The sequence below is a fragment of the Delphinus delphis genome, chromosome 13 (genome assembly GCF_949987515.2).
Source record: "Delphinus delphis chromosome 13, mDelDel1.2, whole genome shotgun sequence".
Classification (NCBI taxonomy): domain Eukaryota; kingdom Metazoa; phylum Chordata; class Mammalia; order Artiodactyla; family Delphinidae; genus Delphinus; species Delphinus delphis.
The window spans coordinates 27766143-27793420 of record NC_082695.1 but is presented as its reverse complement, the minus strand read 5'-3'; the positions used below and the strand labels follow the sequence as shown (position 1 = coordinate 27793420).

Sequence of the window (27278 nt, the reverse complement as noted above, 5' to 3'; positions counted from 1 at the left end):
GACCCTGCCCCATCCTGCTCTATGTCTGTGAGTGCTCCTCCTTTGTTTCTGCCTCCCCTCACTTCTCTAATTGGTAACTGAATCTGCCCCTTGGAACTCAGGGAAGGTCTAGGAGGCTGAAGCTTTTTTCCCACAAGTGAGAAACAGAGGACTTGGAAAGGCTTTTGTACCGGGGAGGCCCCACAGGATCCTCTCGGTTTCAACCCCCCCTTTGAAACTCCTCAGTTTTGAGGGGAACAGGTGTTGGAATCATAAATTCAGCAGAGGAACTCAGTTTTAGGGAGACTGGGTTTCAGGAGGAGCCTCACGGAAAACAGCAGGAAAAAGGTGAAATGCCAAGAAAGGGGAATAAAAAAGGAACAGGGACACACACAGGCACCTGCTGGTGGGACAGCCATCAGGGACTCCTTGGATCCCGCCTGGGTCCTGCCAGGTAGTGGGACAGTGGCCGGGCAGTAAGGGCGCTGGGCTTCCAGGGACCATCAGGAGCATTCAGAGGGCATAGGCCCCTCAGGACGTCCAAACGGTCTCCCTGTGCCTGACATGCCCTCTTCCATGAGCAAGTTTTAGTGGCAGCTGCATGTCCCAGGAGGATTCAGGAGTTCTGGGACCCGCATGTCCAGCCAGGGGTACAGGGGGCGGAGGCCACGTTATTTCCTCCTCTGTGTCACCTTCTTGGTGTGGAAAAGTCTCTGTGTCCTTTGCTTTTAGAGAAAACTATGCCTTTTTAATTTGTTTGCATCTTTTTATTAATTCCTGCCTGTTTTGACACCAACATACATCCTCACACATTCGCAGGAAGATTCCAGAATGAGAATGGTAACCTGCATGCACTTCTGGCCACACGTCACATCTTCTCTACCATTTCCCACTTCCTCCCAGACAGAGCTCCTGTGAGGAGTGAGGCCCTCTCCTGCCCCCTCTCCAGGCAGAGCTCTTGGCAAAGTTTAGGGTGACACGTTTGTGGCACAAGGAGCTTTTCATCACCTGGATATGTCCTCTTGCTTTATTCCCCTAGTTCATCCCAGAAAAGGAGGAGCACAGCTAAGGGAAAACTACAGTGGTTTGGTGATTAGTGAGGCTCCCCCTTGGATGGTGGTCCTGGCTGGAAGCCAACCTCCATGAGTCTGCTTAGAGGGCAGCAGCATGGGACCATGGCTTCTGGACATGCTGACTCCTTGAACGAAGGGTGGTGTCATGCCTGCCAATCAAATATGGTCCGGGGGTCAGTGTCACCATCACCTGCGAGTTTATCAGAAATAAAGAACCTGGTCCCACCCAGGCCCCCTGAGCCAGAATCTGCAGTTCTCAGACCTCTAGGCGACACACCTTAGAGTTTGGGAAACCCTGGTGAAGGGGGCAAGGCCCTGGGCTTGGAACTGGAAAACCCGAGCTCTGGTGCCAGGTCTGAGTTTTACCAGCTGCGTGACCTCCGAGTCCAGCTCCTTGTGTGCAGCTGCAGACAGCATGCCATTCCTTTCCATCCCTTCCACAAGAGTATCGCAGTCAGTTAACCTAACATAAAAACAAAAGAGCATTCTCTAAAGTGTGCACACTGACTAAAGCTGCTTCGTCTGTGTGTCAAGGCTCACGCAGTGCGGGGTAGACACGAGCCTTGGTCGTGAGATTGACCTGGTTCAGCTCTATGAATCGTTGACATGCACAGTGCCACCTTCAGTCTTGGAATTTTGCATTTAGAAAAAACCTGCAAAGCCAGACTCTGTGTGACTGTCAGCCGCTGCCGCCTCCTTTCCTGTCCACTGTCAATTGGAGAATCTGATGCACAGGTGTTTGGAAACCAAATACGCAGTGGAGACATTATTTTCAAGGATTTCCTTATGTATCTAAAGCGTTATAACCGTCCCCTCCTCCCTCACCAGGCTTTCACGCAGGGTGAATATTGGTGACCTGGAAATTTTGCCTAAGATTCTGCGTAAATATGAGAAATTCTGATCTGAAGCCCTGACACTGTCCCGAGAGCCAGTTAGCACCAAGGGTTCTGCATTCGATTGCCTTTAATTATTGCCACACTCTTCCTAGTGCTATTATTAACTCCATTGTAGTGGTGAGAAGAGGAGGTACAGAGCTATTAATTGACTGGTAAAGTAATTAAACACGGAGGCTGACAGACTGGATGGCTGCAATGCCTTGGCAGCCCACATGAGCAAACCCACACCAAAGCCAGAGTCAGGGCATCGAATCCCAGAGGACGAAGCATCAGAACAACCACAGACAGTTCAACTCTCCCAAATAGAGCCCCGGCGTAAGCTGCAGCCAAGCAAATAATTCCCTCGCTTTGTTTCTGCGTCTTCTCTATAAAAACCTGACCTCGCTCCGGCTGTGGAGGGCTCCTAACCACATTCCAACTCATGCACTCAAATAAACTCTTGAAATGTTTAATGTGCCTCATTTTATCATTTAACAGGATTCGCCGAAGTTCACGAGGCAGGCTGGGGTCGAAGCCACGTCAACACCAGGCCTTCTGACTCCAAGCCCTGCCCCATGGACGCTGATCTCGTCCTCCAGAAAACAAAGGAAACAAGCACCAAGTGAGTGGTCTCAACCTTGGCATCACCTGGGCATCGTAGGGAGATTAAAAAGTAATAATGTCACATAGACCTGGGGGGGAGGGGTGTAAATATCCCCAGGTCATTTGTCTGAAAAAAGCATTGCATCCAGAATATATAAGGACTTCTCACAAATGAAGAACAAAAAGACAAATAATCCAGTGTTTAAAAATAGACAAAAGACTTGAACAGATGCTTCACAAAAGTAGACTCTTGAATAGCCAATAAGCACATGAAAAGGGGCTCAACACCAACAGCAACAAAAGGACTGAAAACCAAAGGACAATGAGTGTCCTTTCACACCCACTGGGGCGGGGTGGGGGTGGGGGTGGGGGCTAACAGCAGAGTGACAGCACCAAACGTTGAGCAAGGATGTGGAGCAACCTGGTACATCACTGTTGGGTGTGTAAGTAGCCCAGTAACATTGGACAATGTTAGCAGATTCATATAAAGTCACAAACCCATCTAATCTTCAATGTAGCAATTCCACCCCGACATACTTAATGGAGAGAAATGAATGACTAGGTTCCCAAAAGAGACTTTTCCAAGCCTTGTTCCAGTAATCCAGTGTGACTGAAAAACCACCCCCAAAGCCAGCAGCGTATAACCACCATTGCTCATGCTCATGGATTCCATGGTCAGGAGTTGAGAGGCATACAGCTCCCCCACCACCCCCCACCCATGGCCAGGCCTGGCAGAGCCACCCACATGGCTCCTCGCTCTCTCCTGGCCCTGGAGCAGGGCTGGCTGAAGTCTGGGCTCAGCCATTGTCCACGGTAGCCTTTCAGGCAGGGTGGGCACAGCATAGCCAGACTGCTTCCATGGCAGCCTGGGCTCAGAGGCAAGTGTTCCCCGAGAAATGTCCCAGCTTTGCAAAGCTGTGTGGCCTCTCACTTATAGCCTCAGAAGTAACGTAATGTCTGTGATAGTCTGCTCAGACCGCCAGAACAAAATACTGCAGGCTGGATGGCTTAAACAACAGACATTTATTTTCTCACAGTTCTGAAAGCTGGAAAGTCCAAGATCAAAGACTGGTGTTCAGTGAGGGCTCTCTTCCTGGCTTGCAGATGACCACCTTCTCACCATGTCCTCATGAAGCCTTTCTTCTGTACACAGAGAGAGAGAACTCTGGTCTCTCTTCCTCTTTTTATAAGAACACCAGACCTATCAGATCAGGGTCCCTCCTCACAACCTCATTTAACCTTAATTACTCCCTATAGGCCCTATCTCCAAATACAGTCACATGGAGGGGGGAGGTTAGGGCTTCAACATATGAATTTGGGAACACAACTCAGTCTAGAACAATCTCACTTCCACTGTCTTTATTAGTCGAAGTAGCTCCAGCAGGAGGGGATGTGAGGACCACTTTGTGACCATCCTTTAAAATCACTATGTAATTGTTCATAATAACCCCAAACCGTAAACAATCCAAAAATCCATCAACATCAAAATGGATAAATTGCAAATATTCATATAATCAAATACTATTTAGCAATAAAAATGAATGTACAACCACATAGATGAATCTCAAAAACATTGTTTTGAAAAAAAGAAGCCACACCACCAAAAAATACACACTGTGTGATTCCACTTATATGAAGTCCAAGAACAGGCAAAACTCACTATGGTGATATGGTGATAAAAGTCAGAAAGTGGTTGCCTCGGCGTGGGGAGTGGTCAGAATTCACTACAGAGGGGTGATCTCACTTTCTGTTGTGATGGGAATTTTCTGTATCTTGTCTTGGGTGGTGGATACGTGGGTGTGTACAATTGTGAAAATGCTTTGAGCTGAACACTTAAGATATGGACATTTTGTTGTCATGCGGACTATTTCTCTATTTAAAGAAAAAAGTGATGCTGCTGCTGCCTGGGTGCTGGTACTGCCAGAGATTGTGGCTCAGTTAATCTGGGGCTTCAAAAGTTCCCCATGTGATTCCAGCATAAAGCAAAGATGGGGGCATCTGCACCAGGCCCGAGTCTGTCCTTGAGGGGAGGGAAAGGCTTGTGTAATTCCCTTCGATAGAACCCAGTGCTTGCGCTGTGTGTGTTTCCTACGGCTGCTGTAGCAAATTACCATAAATTTTGTAGCTTAAAACAACCCAAACTTATCCTCTTACAGTTCTGGAGGCCAGTAGTTCAAAATGAGTCTTAAGGGGCTAAAACCAAGGGCTTGTTCCTTCTGGAGGGTCCAGGAGAGCATCTGCTTCCAGAGGCGCCCACATTCCCTGGCTCTCAGTCACTTCACACTAGACTCTGCCCCTCATCACATAACCTTTTCCTTTGATGTTGACCCTCCTGCATCCCCTTTAGAAGGACTATATTGATTTCATCAGGCCCTCCTGGATAATCCAGGGTAATCTCCCCATCTCAAGACCCTTAACTTAATCACATCTGCCCAGTTCCTTTACCATGTAAGGCAACCTCTTCACAGGCCCTGGGGATTAGGACACAGACCTGAGGGACCTTTAACCGGCTACTCAAAATGCAGTTTTTCAGATGTCGGAGGGAGACCTGACCCCTCGTCTGGAATCTTGGAATGCAAAGGGCTTGGGAATTTTCCACAGCCATCTCCAACGATTCTGAAAAGTGACCTGCAAAAGACTTCCCCATCTCCCTAGGCTCCTCAGCACTGCGCATCAGCATCCCAAATAACCAGCTGGGCAGTGATAGCATGAACAGAAAACTCCACTTTCTTTCTCAGGTCCCAGGACAAGCCCCATGATGACATGAGAACTTGAAGACAGAACCTGCCCTGCGTTCCAAGCGGAGAGAAGTTACAACGTTACTCGAGAGAGGGGGAGAGTTAGAGAGAGACGGGGGACACAGAAGAAGCTCAGCCCCGCCTCTCCCTCGGCCTGAGGACTGAGTGGAGACCAGCTGCTTCTTAGAGTAGCGTGTGCCGGGACCCGTTGTGAGGTGCCCCCTCCCACTCTCTTTCCTCCTCACTCTCACCCTCTCCCTCTCTCATTTTGTTGCCTAAATTCCTGACAAGGAACATCAGAGAGTATCCTTCCTTCACATCCCAGTTGAGGACTCCGAGGCCGCCGGGTCCCGTCCACACTGGCTCCATCCTCTGGTCACCCCTCCACCTCCCACCCGGCCACGCCCAGCCACACCAACCTCCTTTCGCCCAAACTCCCCAGACCCGTCTGTTCTGCTTGATCCCTGTCAAATGACAAACATCCTAAGGGTCAGATGTGTCTGCTGGCAGAGGGCTGGGCCCCTGGAGCCCAGCCATGGATACCAGTTAGGAAACTACTGGTCTGGGCCCTCTCTGAGGTCCTTTCCACCAGTAGAAGTCCATTATCCTGTAATTTTACTCCTACTGTGTCCTTTTAATATGTAATACAAATTAGAGTGGGAAGAACAGCTCCTGGGGGTGTGCTTTCCTTACACCCAGCAACGCAGCCACCCTGGTCCTGAAGCACAGAGCCTTCTTGGCAGTTCAGTCCAAAGCTGCCCTCTGAACCCTGTGCAGGAAGGAGGCTGCGTCCTTCATCCCAGCCCCAAATGCTCTTGCTTCTACACCAAGAGGGAGGCTCAAATGGCAAGGGTTTCCCTCTGAAACCTGGCCGGTGTTCTGGAAACAGGCTCTGTTCTCACCGTACCTTAGCTGGGCCCTCCAGGCTTATCTCCCTCTGCCCTGCTCAGCACGGCTGTTGCTCTGCTCTCCTTCTGCCCCAACCGAAAGGAAAGCTCGCCCTGGGCTCTCTGCCCCTGGATTAGCTGGGCTCCCCTTTCCCAGGGTCAGGGGCTAGAGAAGCAGAGGACACCCGCCTGCAGGACCGCTTTCTCCCTAAGGTGCTGCAGAGAGATGGAGGGAGGAGGCCACCTCTCAGATGCTCAGGAGGGGACACATAGAAGGCCACACCCAGCCAGCATCTCTCCCCAGATGGCAGCCTTTGGCCCCGAGGACTGAGGATGTCGTGCTTGGAAGCCACCTGTGAGTCCAGAGGTGCCCCTCTTTCTCCTTCACCCAGCCTCCCACGGGTGACGCCATCTCTCGCCCCCACGCCCCTCCTGTCGGAGCTGATTTTCCATGGGTCTTACTTTTCTGTGTGTCTTGCAAGCAAGGCACTGGCTTCCCTTTGTTTTGCTTTATTTTTTTGATAACATTTGTACAGCGAGCAGCCTTTCTTCAGAGAAAAGGCAGTGTGCCCACACCCTTGGAAGGTAGAGAATAAGCAGACTCCCTGCTCGTCATCAGATATCCAGGGTCCCCGGGCTCAGAGATTCTTCTGAATCGGGACTCCCGGTGCTCCTGTGACCCCTGGCCGGGTGGTGTCAGGGCTCCGGGAGGTGGTGCAGGAGGATGCAGGTGCTCTCGCTGCTGTTATTGTTGTGGGTGATAACAGGTTCCTCCCGGCAGGAGACCCAGGGCCACTGAACCCAAGAGCCTGCAGGACCCTTCCCAGTCGTGGCCCCCTCCCTGGGGCTGGCCTCAGGGCAGCTGTGCCCCGGCCTCTGAGTCCTGAGCTCTTCAAGTGTATTCAGTCAATGAGCACTGAATTTAGAAACAGGAAGATTTCATTTCCAATTTGGTTATATGCTGTCTGCTCTATTATAAACCATGGAACATTTCAGACGTTGCCAACAGCTAGGAATCTGCACAGTTGCCATGCATTTCAAAGTTCTGCATGAGGTGTTTTAGTGCCACCTACAGGTCACTGTCTCAGGAGGCGCTGCAGACGGACAGGTGGTGTACCCCACAGCCCACCCAATGCAGTGGGGGACCATGCAGAGCAGCGGTGAAGCTCACCAATATAATGCAGAGAGAAAGAAGCTAGATGAAAAAAGTACATATTGTACAATTTACAAAACTACAAAACCAGGTGGAACTAATTGTATTAGAGTTTTACAGAGAAATAGAACCAATAGAATATATATTATTTAAATCCCTTTTATATAAAATAATATATAATAATTTATATAAAATAAGTCCCTATATGTAGGCATGGAGAACACCAATATATATTTTTATATAATTTATATTTAAAGGGATTTATTTAAAGGAATCAGCTCACGTGACTGTGGGAGCTGGCAAGTCTGACGTTTATAGGACTGGCTGTCAGGCTGGAGACTCAGGCAGGATTTCTGTGCTACAGTCTTGAGGCAGAATTCCTTCTTCCTTGGGAAACCTCCATCTTTGCTCTTAAGGCTTACAACGGTATGGATGGGGCCCATCTGCGTTCTCTAGCATCTGCCTCGCATGATACAACGAACAACCTGGGAACAGGGATACAACAAACATCCTGGGAACAACCGAAAAACGCACTGACTCTTTCCCCAGGAGAGGATGCAAAGTCCTGGAGTGATGTTTACTCCTCTTGATGTCTCATAATTCTATGATGTAAATTAATACTGTACTCTTATGTCATATAATAAGGGAATAAGAGGGGAAGAAGACAAAGCTATTTACCAGATAGATCTATCTATCTATCTATATCTATATCTATATATCTTTATTTGTAACCAAATAAGGAAGAAATATTCATGTAACCACTACATGTAACCACCACATCCTCAATTCCGCAACTGATCACTGGTGGTTGTAACACACCTTCCCCCACTACCCATCCTGTATTCCCTTTGCCCTTAGTAAGCACCTTAGCCGGTCATGGTTCTTTCCTTGGTGGTGTGACATAAACCTTCATTCCTGCCATTAGTAGTCCTGCCTGGATTGGGTTGTGGTCCTCCCCTGGTTTTAATCACAGGGCATGGTAATTCTAAGAGACAGCTTAAGGGCTCTCCTGTATTCCAGACATACTCTTCCTTAGCTCCACTGAGGAGGAGCAGCCCAATCTCACCTTGGGAATCAGGCCCAGTCACCCCAGACAGCACAGTAACTCCTTCTTTGCCTGCTGATTCACAAGAATGAGGAACCTGAAGTGGATGAGAAGCAGTCTTAACTTCCAATTCAATGGACTCATTGTTGTGTCTCCTGATGGAATTAGGACCTTCAGGCCAGCAGAGCAGAGGCAGAGCAGGAACAGGAAGCAAAAATGTCGCTGTGGGTCACTAGGGGCAATGGTGAGTGGTGGCCCTCCCATTTCTACCCCTTGATTCCTGACTTTGAGAAAAACAGCACCATATATTGGAGAACCCTGCCCCAGCCCTGCAAGGGACTGCCACCTAGCTGTCACTGTAACAGAGTCTTTCAAAAGGCCATTCCACCATTCTATCACGACTGCTGCTTCAGGACCGTGGGGAACAGAGTAAGACCAGTGAATTCCATGGGCAGGGGCCCACTGCCATACTTCATTTGCTGTGATGAGAGTTCCTTGATCAGAAGCAATGCTGTGTGGACTCCATGATGGCAATCTGTAAGTCCATGGATGGGAGTTTTGGAAGAAGCACTGCATGAGGGAAGGTAAGTCCATACCCAGAGTAAATGTGTCTTCCAGGAAGGACAGAATACTGCCCCTTCCATGATGGAAGTGGTCCAACGTAATCAACCTGCCACCAGGTAGCTGGCTGGTCACCTGGGGAATGATGCCATACTGGGGACTCAGTGCTGGTGTCTGCTGCTTCAGACTGGGCACTCAGTGGTGGCCATAGCCAGGTGAGCCTTGGGTGAGTGGAAATCCATGTGTAACCCCCACCCCTGCCCCTGTAGCCACGTTCATGAGCCCACTGGGTGATGACAGGGGTGGCTGGGCGGTGTCCATACAACGGGTCATCCTATCCACTTGAATATTGAAATCCTCCTCTGCTGAGGTCACTCTTTGGTGAGCATTCACATGGGACACACATATCTTCATGTTTTTTGCCCATTCAGGGAGGTCTATACACATATCTCTCCCCAAATTTCCTTGTCACCAACTTTCCAGTCATGTTCCTTCCAAGTCCTTGACCATCAAGTCACAGCCCAGGGCTCGGTGTACAGTTGTACTTCTGACCATTTCTCTTTCGAGGAACAACCAGGTGTACTGCTGGAAGTTCTGCCCACCAGGAGGGCTTCTGCTCACCGCTGTCCTTTGAGGGTGTCCCAGAGACGGGCGGCAGTGCTGCAGCTGGTGCCTGCAGGCCAGGCAGAACCGTCTATCTATCTGGCCTGAGTTTTCTCTTCCTCAGTCAACTGATTGAGGGCAATGCCCCATGAGGCCACAGGCAGGGACTGAAACAGAGAAGATAGTGTGGTCGGGGGGCAAGGACTCCACTCACAACTAGCAGTTTTCTGTGTCACTTGGTAAATGGGCTGGAGTAGCACTCAAGTGAGGAATATGTTGCCTTCAAAGTCCAAAGAGGCCACCAGGCATTGTGCCTCTTTTTTGGTTGCAGGAGGGGCCTTGGAAGGGCTATCTTGACATGCCCCACACCACTGGAGCCCTAGAAATTCCTCTGAGGCAGACGGCCCATGAATTTTTGTCAGATTTATTTCCCACCCTCTGACACACAAATGTTTTGCCAGTAAGTTTGGCATAGTTGCTACTTCTCGCTGACTAGATCCAATCAGCATAATGGGCTGATTATGGAATAATGGGCAAGTGTGGTATCTTGTGGAAGAGTAAGGCAATCAGGACCCCTGTGAACTAAATTATGACACAGTGCTGGAGAGCTGATACACCCCTGAGGTAGGTCAGTGAAGGTACAGTGCTGGCCTTGCCAGATGAAAGCAAACTGCTTCTAGTGGTCTTTACTGACAGGTACGGCGAGAAAGGCATTTGTCAGGTCAATAGCTGTATACTAGGTGCCAGGGGATGTGTAAGTTGCTCAAGCAATGAAGCCACATCTGGTACAGCAGCCGCAATTGGAGACACCACCACAGTGGGCGTTAGGGCTTCAACAGATGAATTTGGGGACCCAGCATGACTGTATTTGGAGATAGGGCCTGTAGGGAGGGAGGGAGGTTAAATAAGGTCAAAGGGTGGGACCTAATCTGGTAAGACTGGTGTCCTTGTAAAAAGAGGAAGAGATGTCAGAGATCTCTCTCCTGCACACAGAGGAGAGGCTGTGTGGGGACACAGTGAGAAGGTGGATGTCTGCCAGCCAGGAAGAGTGCTCCCACCTGAAATGAAATCTGCCGACACCTCGATCCAGGACTTCCAACCTCCAGGACTGTGAGAGAATACATTTCTGTTGTTTAAGCCACTCAGTCTGCGGTATTTTATTGTGGCAGCCCAAGCTGACCAAGACAACTGTGAAAGTGCATGGCTGGCCAAGGTTGCTGAAAGCAAACTGTTTCTGGTGGAAATGGTAATTAGCAAGTATTGAGGAAAAAGCATTTGTCAGACCAACAGCTGCAAACCAGCTCCCACGGGATGTGTTCATTTGCTTGAGCAATGAAACTGCATCTGTAACAGCAACTGCAATTGCAGTGACTGTCTGGATAAATATACGATAACCCACTGTCAATTCTCCAGGATCCACCTGTTTTCTGCACAGGCCAAGTAGGTGAGCTGAATTGGGATGTGATGGGAATCACCATTCCTGCATCCTTCAAGCGTTTGTTGGTGGCACTAATCTCTGCAGTATTGCTTTTGGTTTACTACTTTCCTCAGTAGAGGCAGTTCTAGTGGCTTCCACTTGGCCTTTCCCAAAAAATAGCCCTCCCTCCACAGGTCAGGGAACCAACGTGAGGATTCTGCCAGCTGCCTACCTCAACCACATCCCAGAACTGGGGAAATAACCACAGCATTGGCTTGGGGACCCGAGACACATGAGCTAAAACTCCTCTGGTCAGCTGACCTCCACAAGGCCTACTCTGACTGGTGGACCACAATGATGCTCTGGGTCATCTTGAATTAGGGTCAGTTCGGAGCTAGTGTTCAGTAATTCTTGAAAAGTCTAATTATTTCCTTTTCCTCAGAGCATAATCACTGTGGTAAAAGGCCCCAGACCCCGAGGGAAGGCTGGGAGGAAGATTCAGTGTCTGTTTTTGCCAGCACAGCAGGGTCTTTCCTCAAGGGGATCTGGCCTCCCCTTTATTCAAGTGTTTTTGGGTCTGTAAACTGGGTCAAGTCTGACGTTGACTGTAAGGCCGTATGACACAAGTTTGTGCACTTGACCTAGAACTCTTCCTGTGACACAGAACAAGTAAGAATTTAGTAGACTGCCCACCTCTTTTCTTCTAGGGACACCATGATCAAACTGGTCAGTGCCATAGGTCTCTGCCAATAAGACTATGCTAATTACTGCTTTGAATCTGCTGTCCATTACGGTACCTGGCTCCACCTTGTTTTTGGCAATTATCCTGCTCTCCTTGGATCCAATTATTCCCATTTAAGAATCCCAGTTTGGTGGCAGTTCCCACTGTAATTTTGTGCCTACAGGAAGGAGTGACCACAGGAGTTCTTCAAGGATGCTCGGGCTCCCTCACAAATGTATTTCTCACAGTCATGGTGCAAGGTGTGTCCTCCGGGCCCTCCTGGAGTGGGTGAGCAGGTCCTACATGATAAATCCACTCTCACACTCCAACCTCCCTAGGCCTTTTGGGTGTATCCTCATGATAGACCAAGGCAGGTCTGGCATGTCTTCATTTAGTGTGGGTTACCTTTTGGTCAGTGTCTCACCTCCCCAAACGAGCCCTTTCTAACCCCGTGAGTTACAACACTATATCCAGAATCTCTGCTTAGTGGGTTCATATCAGTAAATTCAGCCTGATCCTACTTTATTTACTTTCCACCATTATCCCACACTCTTTACTTATTTGGCTGTGGCGGGTCTTAGTTGCAGCATGTGGGATCTAGTTCCCTGACCAGGGATTGAACCCTGGCCCCCTGCATTCAGAGCGTGGAGTCTTAACTACTGGACCACCAGGGAAGTCCCCTATCCCACACTCTTAATATCCATTCCCACAGATATTCCCCAGAATTATGTCTGCATAAGTTAGAAAAGTAACACTTCTTTTGGAGCATAGTACACCTCCTCATGGGTCAAACTTTGTGCCTCACCCTTTGGGCTTACTGGGACATGTTTTGCTATGGGTCTGGAAGTAAAGAGGGGTGCCCTTGGCCAGTCTTGAGGATGATCAGCAGTATCTTTCAAGGCAACTGCTGCAGAAGAGGTTATTACAGGCTCCTCAGGCAAAGCAGGATCACTGTCCTCAGATGGAATGGAAGGGTTGCTTCTACTGGCACTCACAGAATTTAGGCCTCAGCGTCCCCAACTTCATCAGGACTTGCCCCTATGTCCCCATTCCAACTGTTTCTTTTCCCAATCCATGCCCTTTAATAGCAGAGGTTGCCTGTGAGGCTGGGTTTCAATCTGTGCTGTAATGCAACCACTTGTAGGATGCCATAAGCTGGGATGCCGCTGTTGCAGCAGGGGCTCCAGGAACCTCGGTTGTGCAGAGCTTGTATCCCTTGCTCCTTTGGCTGTGGCTACTGCTGGACACTGGCAGGGTCATCCGGGGTGCTGGCTCCCAGCTTCCTGCCAGTTGGTGGTGAACATTCCAGCACCAGCAGCCCGAGGGTCAGTAATGCCAGGCCCTATTTTCCCTTTCACTCTTCCTGCCCTGGTAGGGGGACTGTTTCCTGCAGTTATTAATCTCTGGGTAACCTCACGTGTTCCCTTTATGCTCTTAATTTTTGCTTCCAACATATTTATAATAATAATTATAATTTCCTGTGTTAAATTCCCTGTTTCAAATACTTGTAGTGGATACTGTTTTTGTGATCGAATGCTGACTGATAGAAAATATCTGTAACTCATTATTAGCAGCTCGTATGATTTTTAACCCAAGAGAGTCAATGTAGAAGCTAAGTGAATTGAGTCCATTAAGGGAACAGACACAAAATAAATATAGAAACATAGCTGTCTTACAAACAATATAGAAAAACAGCCCTTCACAATAGTATTAAAAACTATTAAAACTTTTAATAAACCTAATACATGTAAAATTGTATGAAGAAAACCTTTAGAACTATAAAAAAGCACATATAATAAAACCTATATGAATAAAGAAATAAAGCATGCCTATGGTGATCTTTACAGGTTAGTACATTAGCAGGAGAATGGTTAATAAACCACAATTGGTCCGTATTCGGGAGTGTATATGTTAAAAAGAGCGAAAGAGGGCTTCCCTGGTGGCACAGTGGTTAAGAATCCGCCTGCCAATGCAGGGGACATGGGTTCGAGCCCTGGTCCGGGAAGATCCCACATGTCACGGAGCAACTAAGCCCGTGCGCCACAACTACTGAGCCTGCGCTCTAGAGCCCGCGAACCACAACTACTGAAGCCCATGCGCCACAACTACTGAAGCCCACGCGCCTAGAGCCTGTGCTCTGCAACGAGAAGCCACCACAATGAGAAGTCTGAGCCCCACAACAAAGAGTAGCCCCTGCTCACTGCAACTAGAGAAAGCCCGCGTGCAGCAGCAAAGATCCAATGCAGCCAAAAATTAAATAAATGAATAAATATTTTTTTTTAAAAAGTGAAAGAATGAACTAGACCCATGTGGAAAGGTGTCTAAGACATACGAGACACTTTTTAAAAAGCAAAAGCTAGTAAATTTACTTTAAAAAATCCAAACAAACTTTCTGATACTAGGTACACATGTATGCTTTGTATTCTATAATCCCACAGAAAATGTGTGGAGGCATACACAGCAACAATCATATTCTTTAGGCAGGGAGATTAGATTGTGGGGTGAATGGGGACTTTAACTTTTTCCTTTGTATGTTCCTGTACTGTAAGACATTTCTTACAGTAAACAGCCTAATAATTATGTAATAATTATGTAATTTTAAGAAATGGTCAAGAGGAGAAGACACATCACAGACTGGGAGAAAATATTTGCGAAAAACAACAACAAAAAACTTCTGATAAAGGACTGTTATCCAATATATACAAAGAATGCTTAAAACACAACAGTAAGAAAATAAAACCACCTGATTTAAAAATGTGCCAAAGACCTTAACAGATACCAAAGAAGATATACAGATGGCAAATAAGCATATAAAAAGATGTTCTATATCATGACATGAGGGAGATGAAAATTAAAACAAACAACTATGAGATACCACTACATGTCTCTTAGAATGGCCAAAATCTGGAACACTGATAACACCAAATGCTGGTGAGGAACTCTAATTCATTGCTGGTGGGAATGTAAAATGATTCAGCCACTATGGAAGACAGTCTGGAGGGTTTTTACAAAACTAAACATATACTTGCCATATGAGGAGGCTATCATGGTCCTTGGTATCTACCCAAAGGAGTTGAAAATTTATCTCCACACAAAAACCTGCAAATGGATGTTTGTATCAGCTTTATTCTTAATTGCCAAAACTTGGAAGCAAACAATGGGTCCTTCAGACGTTGAATGGATAAACTTTGATACATCCAGTCAATGGAACATTAATCAGGGTGAAAAAGAAATGAGCTATCAAGCCGTGAAAAGACATGGAAGAACTTTAAACGCATATTACTCAGTGAAAGTCACCAATCTGAAAAGGTTACATACTGTATGATTCCAACTATATAGCACATTCTGGAAAAGGCAAAACTATGGAGACAGTGAAAAGATCAGTGTTTGCCCAAGACTGAGGGATGGGGGTAGGGGAGGATGACTAGGTGGAGCACAGAGGATTTTTAGAGCAGTGAACCCATTCCGTACAACCCTACCACGGTGAATACATGTCCCTATGCATTTGTCAAAATGCACGGAATGTACAACACTGAGAGCAAACCCCAAGGTAAACTATGGACTTTGGGTGATAGTAATATGCTATGTAACAAATGTACGACTGCGCTGCTAATACTGAGTGGGGAGGGTAGTTGCCTATATGAGACCTCTATGTATTTTCTGATCAGCTTTTGCAATGAACTTAAAATTTCTCTAAAAAAATGAAGTCTCTTAAAAAAAAAAATCCCTCCTATTCAACCTCTCACCCGGATAATCTCTGGCAACAACCGCTGTGTTTACTGTCTCTAAACTTCACTTATACAAAGTTTTTTAAGGTTTGGAGCTTTTATAAATCTATCAAACCTTCACAGATAGTGAGTACTTTCTCCGGAAATGAGTGTCTTTGACCTCAGAGCAGTTACAGTAGTTCTTAGTTATCATACCTGCAGCTCACAGGTTTGGGAGTTTGCCTCTGAAAGTACCAATAAAATCTTACTATTTTTAGTGGGGGGCGCAGGGGGGAAGGCAAGTGAAGGAACTAACAGCAAGGCTAAGCCATTTCCGCACCTCCCGGGGTTGGTGTGGGGGGCGGGAAACGGCCGGGCCCACCCACTACGTCTGGGAGCCTGCGCTCCGGCCGCCCGGAACAGCCCCGGACACACGCCCCGTCCGCACTGCCCACTCTCCGCGCCCACTCCCGCCCGGCCCGGCCCGTCTCCCGGGGACACACGCCCAAACACGGACGAGACTGACTCAGGGCCGAGGCCCGCAGACGACAGTCTTAACCTTCGCATTCTCCCCAATTTCCACACTTGGTCAGAGAGTCCTCTAACTCTCCTCAGGGTACAGGCAGCGCCGCATCCGAGAGACTGACCGGCGTCCCAAGAAGTCCAGTAACCACGGCCGCGCGGGGTATGACGGGGCGGGGGCGGGGTCCCGCAGGGTATGATGGGCCGGGGGGCGGGGCGCGGCGCAGCCGGGGCGCGCGAGCGGCCCGCGGGAAGCACAGCGGTGCGCGCCCCGGAGCCAGGTCCGGGTGGGCTGTGGTCCGCGCGCCGCCGCGCCGTCCTGTTGGAGGAGGGAGGGGCTGGCGCAGCCATGTTCGTGGCGCGCAGCATCGCGGCGGACCACAAAGATCTCATCCACGATGTGTCTTTCGACTTCCACGGACGGCGGATGGCCACCTGCTCCAGTGACCAGAGCGTCAAGGTGCGCGCGGGGCCGAGCCCGGAAGGAGGCGGGAGGGTGCGCGGCCCGCTGTCCGAGCGGAGGGGCGCGTGGAGAGTGGACTCTTCCCGACTTGAGGCGCGCTGCGGACACGAGGTCCGGAGCCCAGGCCGATTGGCGGGCGCCCTCCTCCTAGTTATTGTGGAGTCAACGCCGCCTGGGCCGCCTCCGCGCGGCTGCGGGGGCGTGCGTGCGTCACGGGGGCGTGCGTGCGTCATGGCGGCGTGCGCGTTCCTGTCGCGGGGGAGGCCGAACGCGCGGGGCAGGTCGACTCGCCAGGGCCGCCCGGCTGGGCCCCGGGTGCCATGGCTTGCTCTTCGTTGGTCAGGCTGGGACCCGGGTCGCGGGGGCGCCGGCACAGTGGGTGGGGTGAGCCGGCCCCCGCGCACCGCGGCCCCTCCATCCGGAGCGGGGTCCCGGGACCCCTCCCCGCCGTCCGCCCGCTCCTCACAGAAGTGCCGGGGCGGGGGGAGCCGCACGGCCGGTCTGCTCCGTACGCGACGTCCTCGCGGGCGGATCGGAATCCACTTCCCGGGCTGCAAGTGTTGCGAGGCCCAGGTTTTCTCACCCACCCCTCCGCCCGCCCCGCCGTGGGAGTGTCGCAATAATTAGCGTCCGTTAACCGAGTGGGTTTCCTTATCCGAGTAGAACTCAGCCTCCAAGTCACTAGGACCTAGTGGGTCGTCCAGTACGGAGCTTTTGTCTGTCGTGGTGTTGCAGTGAAAATCTTCGTTAACCCAGCTTTTTATGTTTTCTGGATGATTTCCTTAGGCTCATTACAGTAGAGAAATTAGTGAATATTTTAAAAGTTTTTGAGAGTAATTGGCAAATTAGCTTTTTGCAGGTTTGTACTATGTTACAATACTGCTGGTGAAGAGTATCAGTGTGATAGTTGTCCGTGTCGGGCATTATCATTGCAGTTTTTTTCTTTATTTTTTATTGTGGTAAGGTACACGTAACAGAATTTATTACCTTAACCATTTTTAAGCGTACAGCTCAGGGGTATTAAGTATGTTCATATCTTTGCCTCCATCTCCAGAACCTTCTCATTTCTTACTGTCCCCGTTAAACATAACTAGCCGGTCCCTCCGGCCCCCGCCCCTGGCAGCCACCCTTGTACTTTCTGTCTCTGAATGTGGCTATTCTAGCGGCCTCATTTAAGTGGGATCTTACAGGATTTGTCTTTTTTGTGACTGGCTGATTTCACTTAGGATAATGTTTTGAAGTTCATACATGTAGCATATGTCATAATTTCCTTTGTGAAAAAGGGAATGTTTAAACTTAAAAACTTTTTTAAAAGGCTAAAAATATATATTGCATATACCGCATTTTACTTATCACTCATCTGTCAGTGAAGTTGGGTTTCTTCTACATTTTAGTTGTGAATAATGCTGGTATAAATGTGGGTGAACAAATATCTCCTTGAGGCCCTGCTTTCAACTCTTTGGGGTGCAGACCCAGAAGTGGAATTGCTGGATCACATGGCAATTCTATTTTTATTCGAAGTTTTTTGAGGAGCCACCATACTGTTTATCATTACACTTTTTTAACACAGGTTAAAATGTCTTATTGTAATCTGTATTTTTTGTTGGTAGTAATGTTGAATGTTTTGTTTTTGTTTGTTATATATACAATTGATCCTCATTATTTGCAAATATTGTATTTGTGAATTTGCTTATTCTTTAAAATTTATTTGTAACCCCAAAATCAATGCTTATGGTTGTTTGTTGACATGAGCTGGGTAGCAAAAAATATTATAGAGTTGTCGGATGTGCATTCCCAGCTGAGGTTGGACAGGTGACACTCTGCCTTATGATTCAGGCTTTCATAATGTAAACAAGCATCCTTCTCATTGTCTATTTAGTGTCACATTTTTCACATTTTTGTTCTTTTTTTGGTGATTTCCACTGTCTGAAGTGGTCCCCAAGTGTAGTGCTGCATAGAGTTCCCACAAGCAAGAAGGCTGTGATGTGCCCAATGGAGAAAGTGTGTGTTAGGGAAGCTTCATTCAGACGTGAGTTATGCTACTGTTGGCAGTGAGTTCAGTGTTATTGAATCAATAATGTATACCAAATACGGTGTTTTTAAACATACACACATAAAACAAGGTTATGTATCGATTGGTTGACAAACATATTGTGACCAGATGCTCCTGTGAATCTCACCTATCAGTATTTTCCTCAGGAGGAGTGGTTTGGTATTCGCCAATTTACTGCTTACAGTGACATTCTAGGACATAACTAGGACATAATGGCTATAAGTAACCAGACTTGACTGTAACTGATATTGTCTCCATTAACTAGTAGAGCAAAGGTTCCTTGACCCCAGTGCTCAGCACAGTGCCTGACGTATCCAAGTTTCTCAATAAATATTTTGTTGAATGAGTGAATGTTTACTTACTGATTGTTTTCTTTTGTGAATTTATGTTCCCCTCCTTTGCCCTCATAGTGACTAATGTTTATGTTTTTCATATTAATTTGTAGGAATTCTTGGTATAAAATATCTTTTTTCTTACAGGTCTGGGATAAAAGTGAAAGTGGGGATTGGCATTGCACTGCTAGCTGGAAGGTTAGTATTTATTTTTACAGTGATTTGAAAGAATTGAAACATTTACTATTTAGTAGCATTAGTGACTTGCTGTTCAGCTTTGAGAGAATTGTAAAATTTATATCTTTTACTTACATTTTTTTCACTATTAAAGTAACAAATACACTTCAGAATATTTAAGAATAAGAAATTTGAAATTCTGTATCATTCTAACCTAATTATTTTTTGCATCTCAGTATTTCTTACCTTTTTCCTTTATATATTTTTTAATAGTTGTGATGTTTTGTACATAGTTTTATTTCTTGTATTTTAGAAGTAATAGCTTTACCCAGGTACATTTTTATGTATCTTGAGAATCATCAATTTTAAATGTACAGTTCAACGAGTATTAGTAAATTTACACGGTTATGCAACCATAACCATAATCTAATTTTAGAACACTTCCGTCAACCCTGAAGTTTCCCTTGTGCCTTTTGGGGTCAATCCTCGTTCCCTCGTACTCCCCAAGTAACCACTGAACTATTTGTATAGTTTTACTTTTTCTAGACATTTCATATAAATGGAATTCTACAGTATGTAGTTCTTTGTTTCTGCCTACTTTCCTTAGCATGTTTTTGAGGTTCATTGATGTTGTGGCATGTGTCAGTGGTTCGATCCTTTGTAATGCTGAGTAGTATTCCCTTGTATAGATGAAGCCACATTTTATTTATTCATTCACTATTTGATGGACAATTTGATTGTTTTTAGTTTTTGGCACTTATGAATAATGCTGTTATGAACATGCCATACAAGTCTTTGTGTGGACAAACGTTTTCAATTCTCTTAGATATGTAGGAATAGAATTGCTGGGCTGTGTATGTTTTAACTTTCTTGAAAACTGCCAGACTCTTTTCCAGAGTGCCTGCACCATTTTATATTCCACCATCAATGTATGAGGGTTCCAGTCTGTCTTTTTGATTATAGCCATCTTAGTGGGTGTGAAGTGGTGTCTCACTGGGTTTCAATTTGTATGCCCTTAATGATTAATTATGTTGATAGTGTTTTCATGTGCGTATTTGCCATTCATTTATCTTCTTTGGTGAAGTGTCTATTCAAATCTTTTGTCCTCTCCCCTTTTTTTAAATTGAGGTGAGAGTCACACAACGTAAAATTAGCCATTTCAAGTAAACAAATAAATGTGAATGCATTTATTACATTCACAATGTTGTACAATTACTACCTCTGTCTAGTTCCAAAACTTATTTTTATCACTCCAAAAGGAGACTCGTATTTCTTGCTTTTTAGTTTAACAGCATGTTTCATAAGTACTTTGGTTTGTTTTTAAACATAACTATAGCAACAAAACAAATATAACAACAAATATACCCTATTTTGTTTAGCTGATGGATATTTAAGTTGTTTCCTTTTTATTGTTATGAACACCTTTGTGCAATCCTTATTCTTTAGTTAGATTGTGCTTTACTGGGAATCTAACATTTAGCAGAATCTCAGTGCCCTAATGCATCTTTTACTTAATAGCCTGTAAAAATAAGAAAGGTGAAATGAAAAAGACTGGACAGAACAAAGGATAAAAAATAAGGGTGCAGGGGCTTCCCTGGTGGTTGGGAGTCTGCCTGCCGATGCAGGGGACGCGGGTTCGTGCCCCGGTCCGGGAGGGTCCCACGTGCCGCGGAGTGTCTGGGCCCATGAGCCGTGGCCGCTGGGCCGGTGCATCTGGAGCCTGTGCTCCGCGGCGGGAGAGGCCACAATGGTGAGAGGCCCACGTACCGCAAAAAAAATAAAATAAGGGTGCAGGGACTTCCCTGGTGGTCCAGTGGTTAAGACTCTGTGCTTCCACTGCAGGGGGCATGGGTTAATCCCTGGTCGGGGAACAAAGATCCTGCATGCCGCATGGCACGGCCAAAAAAAAAAGGGGGGCGGTGCAAAGTTTACCATTGGATGATGACACTGTTACCATGTAGAAATTATTGGATTATGAAAGTGTTCTGAGATTATTGAGTATAAAAGTGTTAGATTGAAACAGATTTTGTAAGCATCATTGGTGGACTGGTGCTTGTTGTCATACATTATTTTTACTGGAAAGCACAAATGAATTCTGTTGATGTGAAATGCTTTAAGACTTTTCTGCCTTTTTTTTTGTCAACAAAAAGTTGGATAATAGAAATTTGAACTAATTTGACATTTTTCATCTATAAAGATAATGCTATTGAACTTTAAATTATTTCCTCAGAATACAAGGATTTGGACTTCTCTATATTTGTTCTCATTGCCTCTTTTCCTAGAATAGTCCATTGTCTAGCCAGACATCAGAATCATTTAAGCATTTTGTTGCTATGGTTTCTTATACTGTCAGGCTTTTGGAGCATATAATTTTTTTATTTTATTTATTTATTTATTTTGCGGTACGCAGGCCTCTCACTGTTGTGGCCTCTCCCGTTGCGGAGCACAGGCTCCGGGACGCACAGGCTCAGCGGCTATGGCGTACGGGCCCAGCCACTCCGCAGCATGTGGGATCTTCCTGGACCGGGGCACAAACCTGTGTCCCCTGCATCGGCAGGCGGACTTTCAACCACTGCACCACCAGGGAATCCCTGAAGCATATAATTTTGATTACTCTTATTTATCAGGTGGATGTTTCCTATAGAGGAAATTTGCAAGTAAAAAAAAAAAACAGTGGACTGATAGAATCTCTGTTTAAAAGCTTTGTTAGGCTAAACTCTGAACCAAGTCTCCAACTATCATTAGCACGGAAAGAGGTCAACTTTATCCAGCTGGATTTTTCTTTATTAGTAAAATGTTAGAAGAATTTGACTCTAGAAGGGCTGCAATCTTAAGTACAGAGTATCTTCTAAACGTTAAAAATGCTAGAATTGAACTTTTTTTTGGCTGCGCTGCACAGCATGCAGGCTCTTAGTTCCCCGGCCAGGGATCAAACCCATGCCCCCTGAAGTGGAAGAGTGGAGTCCTAACCACTGGACCACCAGGGAATTCCCTAGAATTTAACTTTTTAAATGTTAAATTGAATAGCTTTCTCCTTTTGTTGAAGTAAAAATACCTGTATTCTGTTTCTTCAAGTGACTAAACTCAGCTTTTTTCATTTTTTGCTTTTTTAATTCCTCAGACACATAGTGGATCTGTGTGGCGTGTGACATGGGCCCATCCTGAATTTGGACAGGTTTTGGCTTCCTGTTCTTTTGACCGAACAGCTGCTGTCTGGGAAGAAATAGTAGGAGAATCAAATGATAAACTGCGTGGACAGAGCCATTGGGTGAGACATTTGTTAGTGGTGGGTTGGTGGGTGGGGAACATGAGCACCCGAGGAGCAGTGGTCTTTCCAAGAACACTTCCGGGTGGTAAGATTTTCAGTCCCACCCACCCTGACCTCCAGGGAGGAGAGAGGCGCTGGGGATTGATGTAGTCACCAATGGCCAATGAGGTAGTCATTCACGCCTGTGTAATGATGTCTCCATAAAACCCCTATAGCAGCTGTCCTCAACCTTTTTGGCACCAGGGACCCGTTTCGTGGAAAATGGTTTTTCCACGGGGAGGGCAAAGGGGGATGGTTTCGGGATGATTCAAGCACGTTACATTTGTTGTGCACTTTATTTCTATTACTATTACATTGTAATAATAAAATAATGAAATAATTATACAACTCAGCGTAATGCTGACAGGAGGCAGAGCTCAGGTGGTAATGTGAGCAACGGAGAGCGGTTGTAAATACCGACGAAACTTCACTCGCTTGTCTGCTGCTCACCTCCTGCTGTGCGCCCCAGTTCCTAACAGGCCACAGACCGGGACTGGTCCATGGCCCAGGGGTTGGGGACCCCTTCCCTAGAGGACAGGGTTCGGAGGCTTCTGGACTGGTGAACACCTGGAGATTTGGGGAGAGTGGTGCCTGGAGGGGGCGTGGAAGCTCCACACCTGTCCCCAGCCTTGGGTACCTGTCCCCAGCCTGTGCGTCTCTTCCATGTGACTGTCCCTGAGTTATACCAGTCAGTCAGAAGCACAGATAACAACCTGGGTTTTCTACTGGCATCTGAAGAAGGGTGGTCTTGTGGGACTGAACTCTGAGCTCGTGGAATCTGACGCTATCTCCGGGTAGTTAGTGTCAAAATTGAGTTGAATTCTCCTTGGACACCCTGCTGGTGTCAGAATTATGTGGGGAACAGCCTCTACCCCCCACCCCCACCGGAATTGGAATTGTTACCAGAAACTTTTACTTCTTTAGGGAAATGTCTCTTCAAGTCCTTTGCCCAATTTTTTTTTTGTTGAGTTGTAGGTAGGGGTTCTTTAAGTATTCTGGATATTAATTCCTTAAGAGATATATGATTTCCAAATATTTCCTCCCATTCTGTGATTTGCCTTTTCACTCTCTTGATAGTGTCCGTAGGTGCACAAAATTTTCGTGAAGTCCAGTTTATTTTTTTCTTTTGTTTCCTTGTGTTTCTGGTATCATAAATCATAGACAAATTCATTGTAATGGAGACTTTTCCCCAAAGTTTTCTTTTAAGAGTGTTGTAATTTTAGTTCTCATGTTTAGGTCTTTGATTCATATTGAGTTAATGTTTGTACACGGTATAAGGTAAGTATCTAACTTCATTCTTTTACATGTCAATATCCAGTTTTCTAACACCTTTTATTGAAAAGATTGCCTTTTCCCCATTGAATGATTTTGACATCCTTGTTGAAAATCAAGTGACCATATATGGAGAGTTTATTTCTGGACTCTATTCCATTGGTGTCTGTCTATTCTTAGGCCATAACAAATTGTTTTAATTACTGTAGGTTTGTAGCTTGCATACTATTCATATTGTTTGACATTTTTTTTTTTCAAATGATGGGAGGGGTTGGCCTCATTGCCTTTGCACCGGGGCCTTCCTCAGGCAAACAGTTGCTTAAGGGCAGGGGAGCAGAGACATTTCTTGAATAGAAAGGATTTTTCTAGCAGTCAGTCTGAGATGGATCAGTTAGCATCCTATAGGTTGGGTTTAGGAGTGGTGGCATAGAAAGGATTTTTCTTCGAACTTAATTATTTGTCTTTAGTTAAATCCACTGTCATTAATACATTTAATATTTCAGCATTCGTATTATTAATTATTCAGTGGTGTTTTTAGACAAAAGTTTGCAAAGATGCTCTGCTATCTTTGAAGTTTGATATTCTTTTGATATTCAGACACCTTAAGATGTATTTTAGTAACCATAGACAGTAAACTCTTGATTTCTAAATTTTATTGACATTTTCAGTCAAAAATCATCTCATCTAGGTGCCAGACAGTAACTGGTACATGCTATGCTGGGATTCTCTAATTACCAGAATGCCAGCTTCGTACCATTCGCTTGGTCTCTACTACATGCCTTCTTTTAAAAGTGGATGGTAGCGGTCTGAGTAGGACTAACACTTACATTTGATGGAAGAAGTTTCACACCTTCCATTCTGCTGTTAAAGAATCTTAATTCTTTTACTTTGCGGCCTGCTTTGTATGACAAAACTGCTCATATGAAAATTCTAACATTTTCTGGTTTACTGACCTATCTGCTTAAGAAGAGAGTACTTAACCTAATTTAATAAAGTTAGACTTCATAAGGCCTTCTTTCTTCTGCCATAGAGGGAGTAATTGATTATAGGTCACTGGTTTGTTACTGATTGCTAGCTGTGTATGTGGTACTTTGTTAAGTGCTTTGGAGGAAATTGAGGCCCACACAGGTTTTGAATACCTTATTCAAGGTTATATACCTAGTAAGTGGCAGAGGAGTTCTGTGTGATTTCAGAGCCTGTGTTCCTTCCACTCTGCCATCCTTTTTTTTTTGTATTTAATTTATTTATTTTAAGATGTAATTTATTTTTTTTAAATTTTTGGCTGTGTTGGGTCTTTGTTGCTGCGCGAGGGCTTTCTCTAGTTGTGGCGAGCAGGGCTACTCTTCCTTGTGGTGTGCAGGCTTAGTTGCTCCGCGGCATGTGGGATCTTCCCAGACTAGGGATCGAACCCGTATCCCCTGCATTGGCAGGTGTGTTCTTATCCACTGCGCCACCAGGGAAGTCCCTGTATTTAATTTAAATTGTTAATTTTTTTTCAGGTCAAGAGGACAACACTAGTGGACAGCAGAACATCTGTTACCGACGTGAAATTTGCTCCTAAGCATATGGGTCTTATGTTAGCAACCTGCTCAGCAGATGGTATAGTCAGAATCTACGAGGCACCAGACGTCATGAATCTCAGCCAGTGGTCTCTGCAACATGAGATCTCATGCAAGCTAAGCTGTAGTTGTATTTCTTGGAACCCTTCAAGGTATGCTTACACAGCAATCCTCTGGTGATATAAGCCTAGTAATTATTACACTTAGCATCAGATGGTTTATTTTTTTTGAAAATGCTTTTCTTAAGTAGTCTTGTTCATTATTTTTTAAAATGTATATTATGTAGAATAAAAATTCTCCTTTCTCCACCCTGTCATGTGTCTTCTACCCCTATTTCTACTCCACAGAAGAAGCCAACCACTGTAAATATTCTGGTGCGCCTTCTGGACTTTTTCCATGTATATAAAATAAATATTTAATAACAAATATTTAATTTGTGTGTTTATAAACACACAAATATATGCAAATACAGGTATATGCTATCATGTACAAGTGGACACAAAACACACAGACATGTTTAGACATAACATTTTCCTTTCATGCAATTTGCCTTTTTCACTTACAGATACATCATGGGCATTTTCCCATGTGTTAGTATAACTAGTTCTTCCTTGCTCCTTTAACTGCTGTATAGAGTATGATTCTAAGACTGTATCATAGTTGATTTTTATTAAACTTTTTAAAATTAAAAGAGTAATGAGTCACCTGATAAAAAAATTCAAATAATCTAGAAGAGTACAAAATGAGAGGTAAAAGTTCCCTTACTCCCTAAAAACAAATGCTGTTAGTAGTTTTGTTTTTAGATTTTAATTCTGGTAGTCACTATTTTATTTTTAAATGATTTATTTATACCTTTGGTTCTTGCTGTGTTATCTTTAGACAGTATTTATACTCATTCTGTGAAAGATGACTTCAGCACATTTACAAAGCTTTCCACTTGTGAAGGTATGACAAGGTATTTTATTTGTGGAAGTGTTAATAGTTGTTTAGTTGTACTGGTAATTATCTTAATTTTAAATATTTATTTCTCTAGTGATTTATCAATTTTTAGACTATATATTGACTCACCTCTCTTTTAAAAAAGGGGAAATCAGCTTTTTTTTGCTTCTACCACACATTCACCCTCCCATTTCCTAATATTTTGTTATATTGCTTATACAGTGACAAGATTTACAATGTTTGTATTTATGTTTTGTAAACATTTAATAATATTAAGTTATATGTGTTAAGTACACATATAAGTACTTTATCTTTTGACTACAAGTTGATTCTAAATATTAAGTAGCAACCAAATTTATAAGACTAGATTATGTAAATATTCATTACAGACATAAATGTAATCTGTTTCATGAAAACTTTCGTTCACACAGAATAATATGGCATTAACTCCTGATGGGTGCTCTTTTCTCTTTACTGATTCCTTTACTTTTGGGTTATACTTGGCTGTCACAATTTTCGTATCACGAGTTGCCTTTGGATTTTTTGTTTTCATTTTGGTCACATACCTCTTAAAGTAACTTTTTTTCCTATATGGGATGGATGGCAAGCTTTCTGAATTCTGGCATACCCAGAAATGTCTTAATTTTTCTCCATGCTTAATTATAGTTTGACTAGTTTTAGAACTTTGGCCAAGTTCCAAATGTAAGAATTTCAAATTACTATTCTTCAATCTTTTAAACTTTAGGTGGTGAGATGTCTGAGGTCAGTCTGATACTGGATCTTTTGTAGGAAGACTAGTCTTTCTGGAAGATTTTAGGATTTTGCATTACTACTTTGAGTTGCAAGTATATTCTCCGAGTTTGTGGTTTGTCATTTTGACACTATCATGACTTTTGATAGTCTGCAGAAAGTTCTGAATTTTAATATAGCCACACTTAACAGTCTTTCTATATTTGTTATAGTGCTTTTTGTTTTTTTATTTGAAAAATTCCCCACCTTGATGTTGTCAAGTGTATTCTGAAAGGTTTTTGGTTTTGCCTTTCACACTTGGGTCATTAAAACTCCTGGAATTGCTTTGTATGGTTTAAGGTAGTAGAATTCTAAAATTTATATACCAGGATGTTTCCAGGTGTTTTTTCTTTTAAAACATTTTTCTGTTAGGGAAGATTTCAAATATACTAAAAGTATATAATAGGCAGAGCCTCAAATATCCATCACCCAGCTACAGTAATTCAAAGCTACTCTTGTTTAATCTGTATATGCCTCCCCACCTTCACAAACAAAACAAAACA

At 45.0% G+C, this 27278-nt stretch overlaps 1 protein-coding gene across 1 annotated transcript in view; it reads left to right on the top strand.

Moving 5' to 3' along the window:
• The first annotated feature begins 16064 nt into the window (after positions 1-16064).
• Positions 16065-27278, top strand: part of LOC132436114 (centrosomal protein of 192 kDa) — a 119213-nt gene continuing 107999 nt past the window's right edge. Inside the window, exons 1-4 of the mRNA XM_069541344.1 lie at positions 16065-16344; positions 18880-18930; positions 22031-22177; positions 24988-25199. Of these exons, the coding sequence (XP_069397445.1) occupies positions 16081-16344; positions 18880-18930; positions 22031-22177; positions 24988-25199 (674 nt within the window). The 5' untranslated portion in view covers positions 16065-16080. The remainder of the gene's footprint in view (positions 16345-18879; positions 18931-22030; positions 22178-24987; positions 25200-27278) is intronic.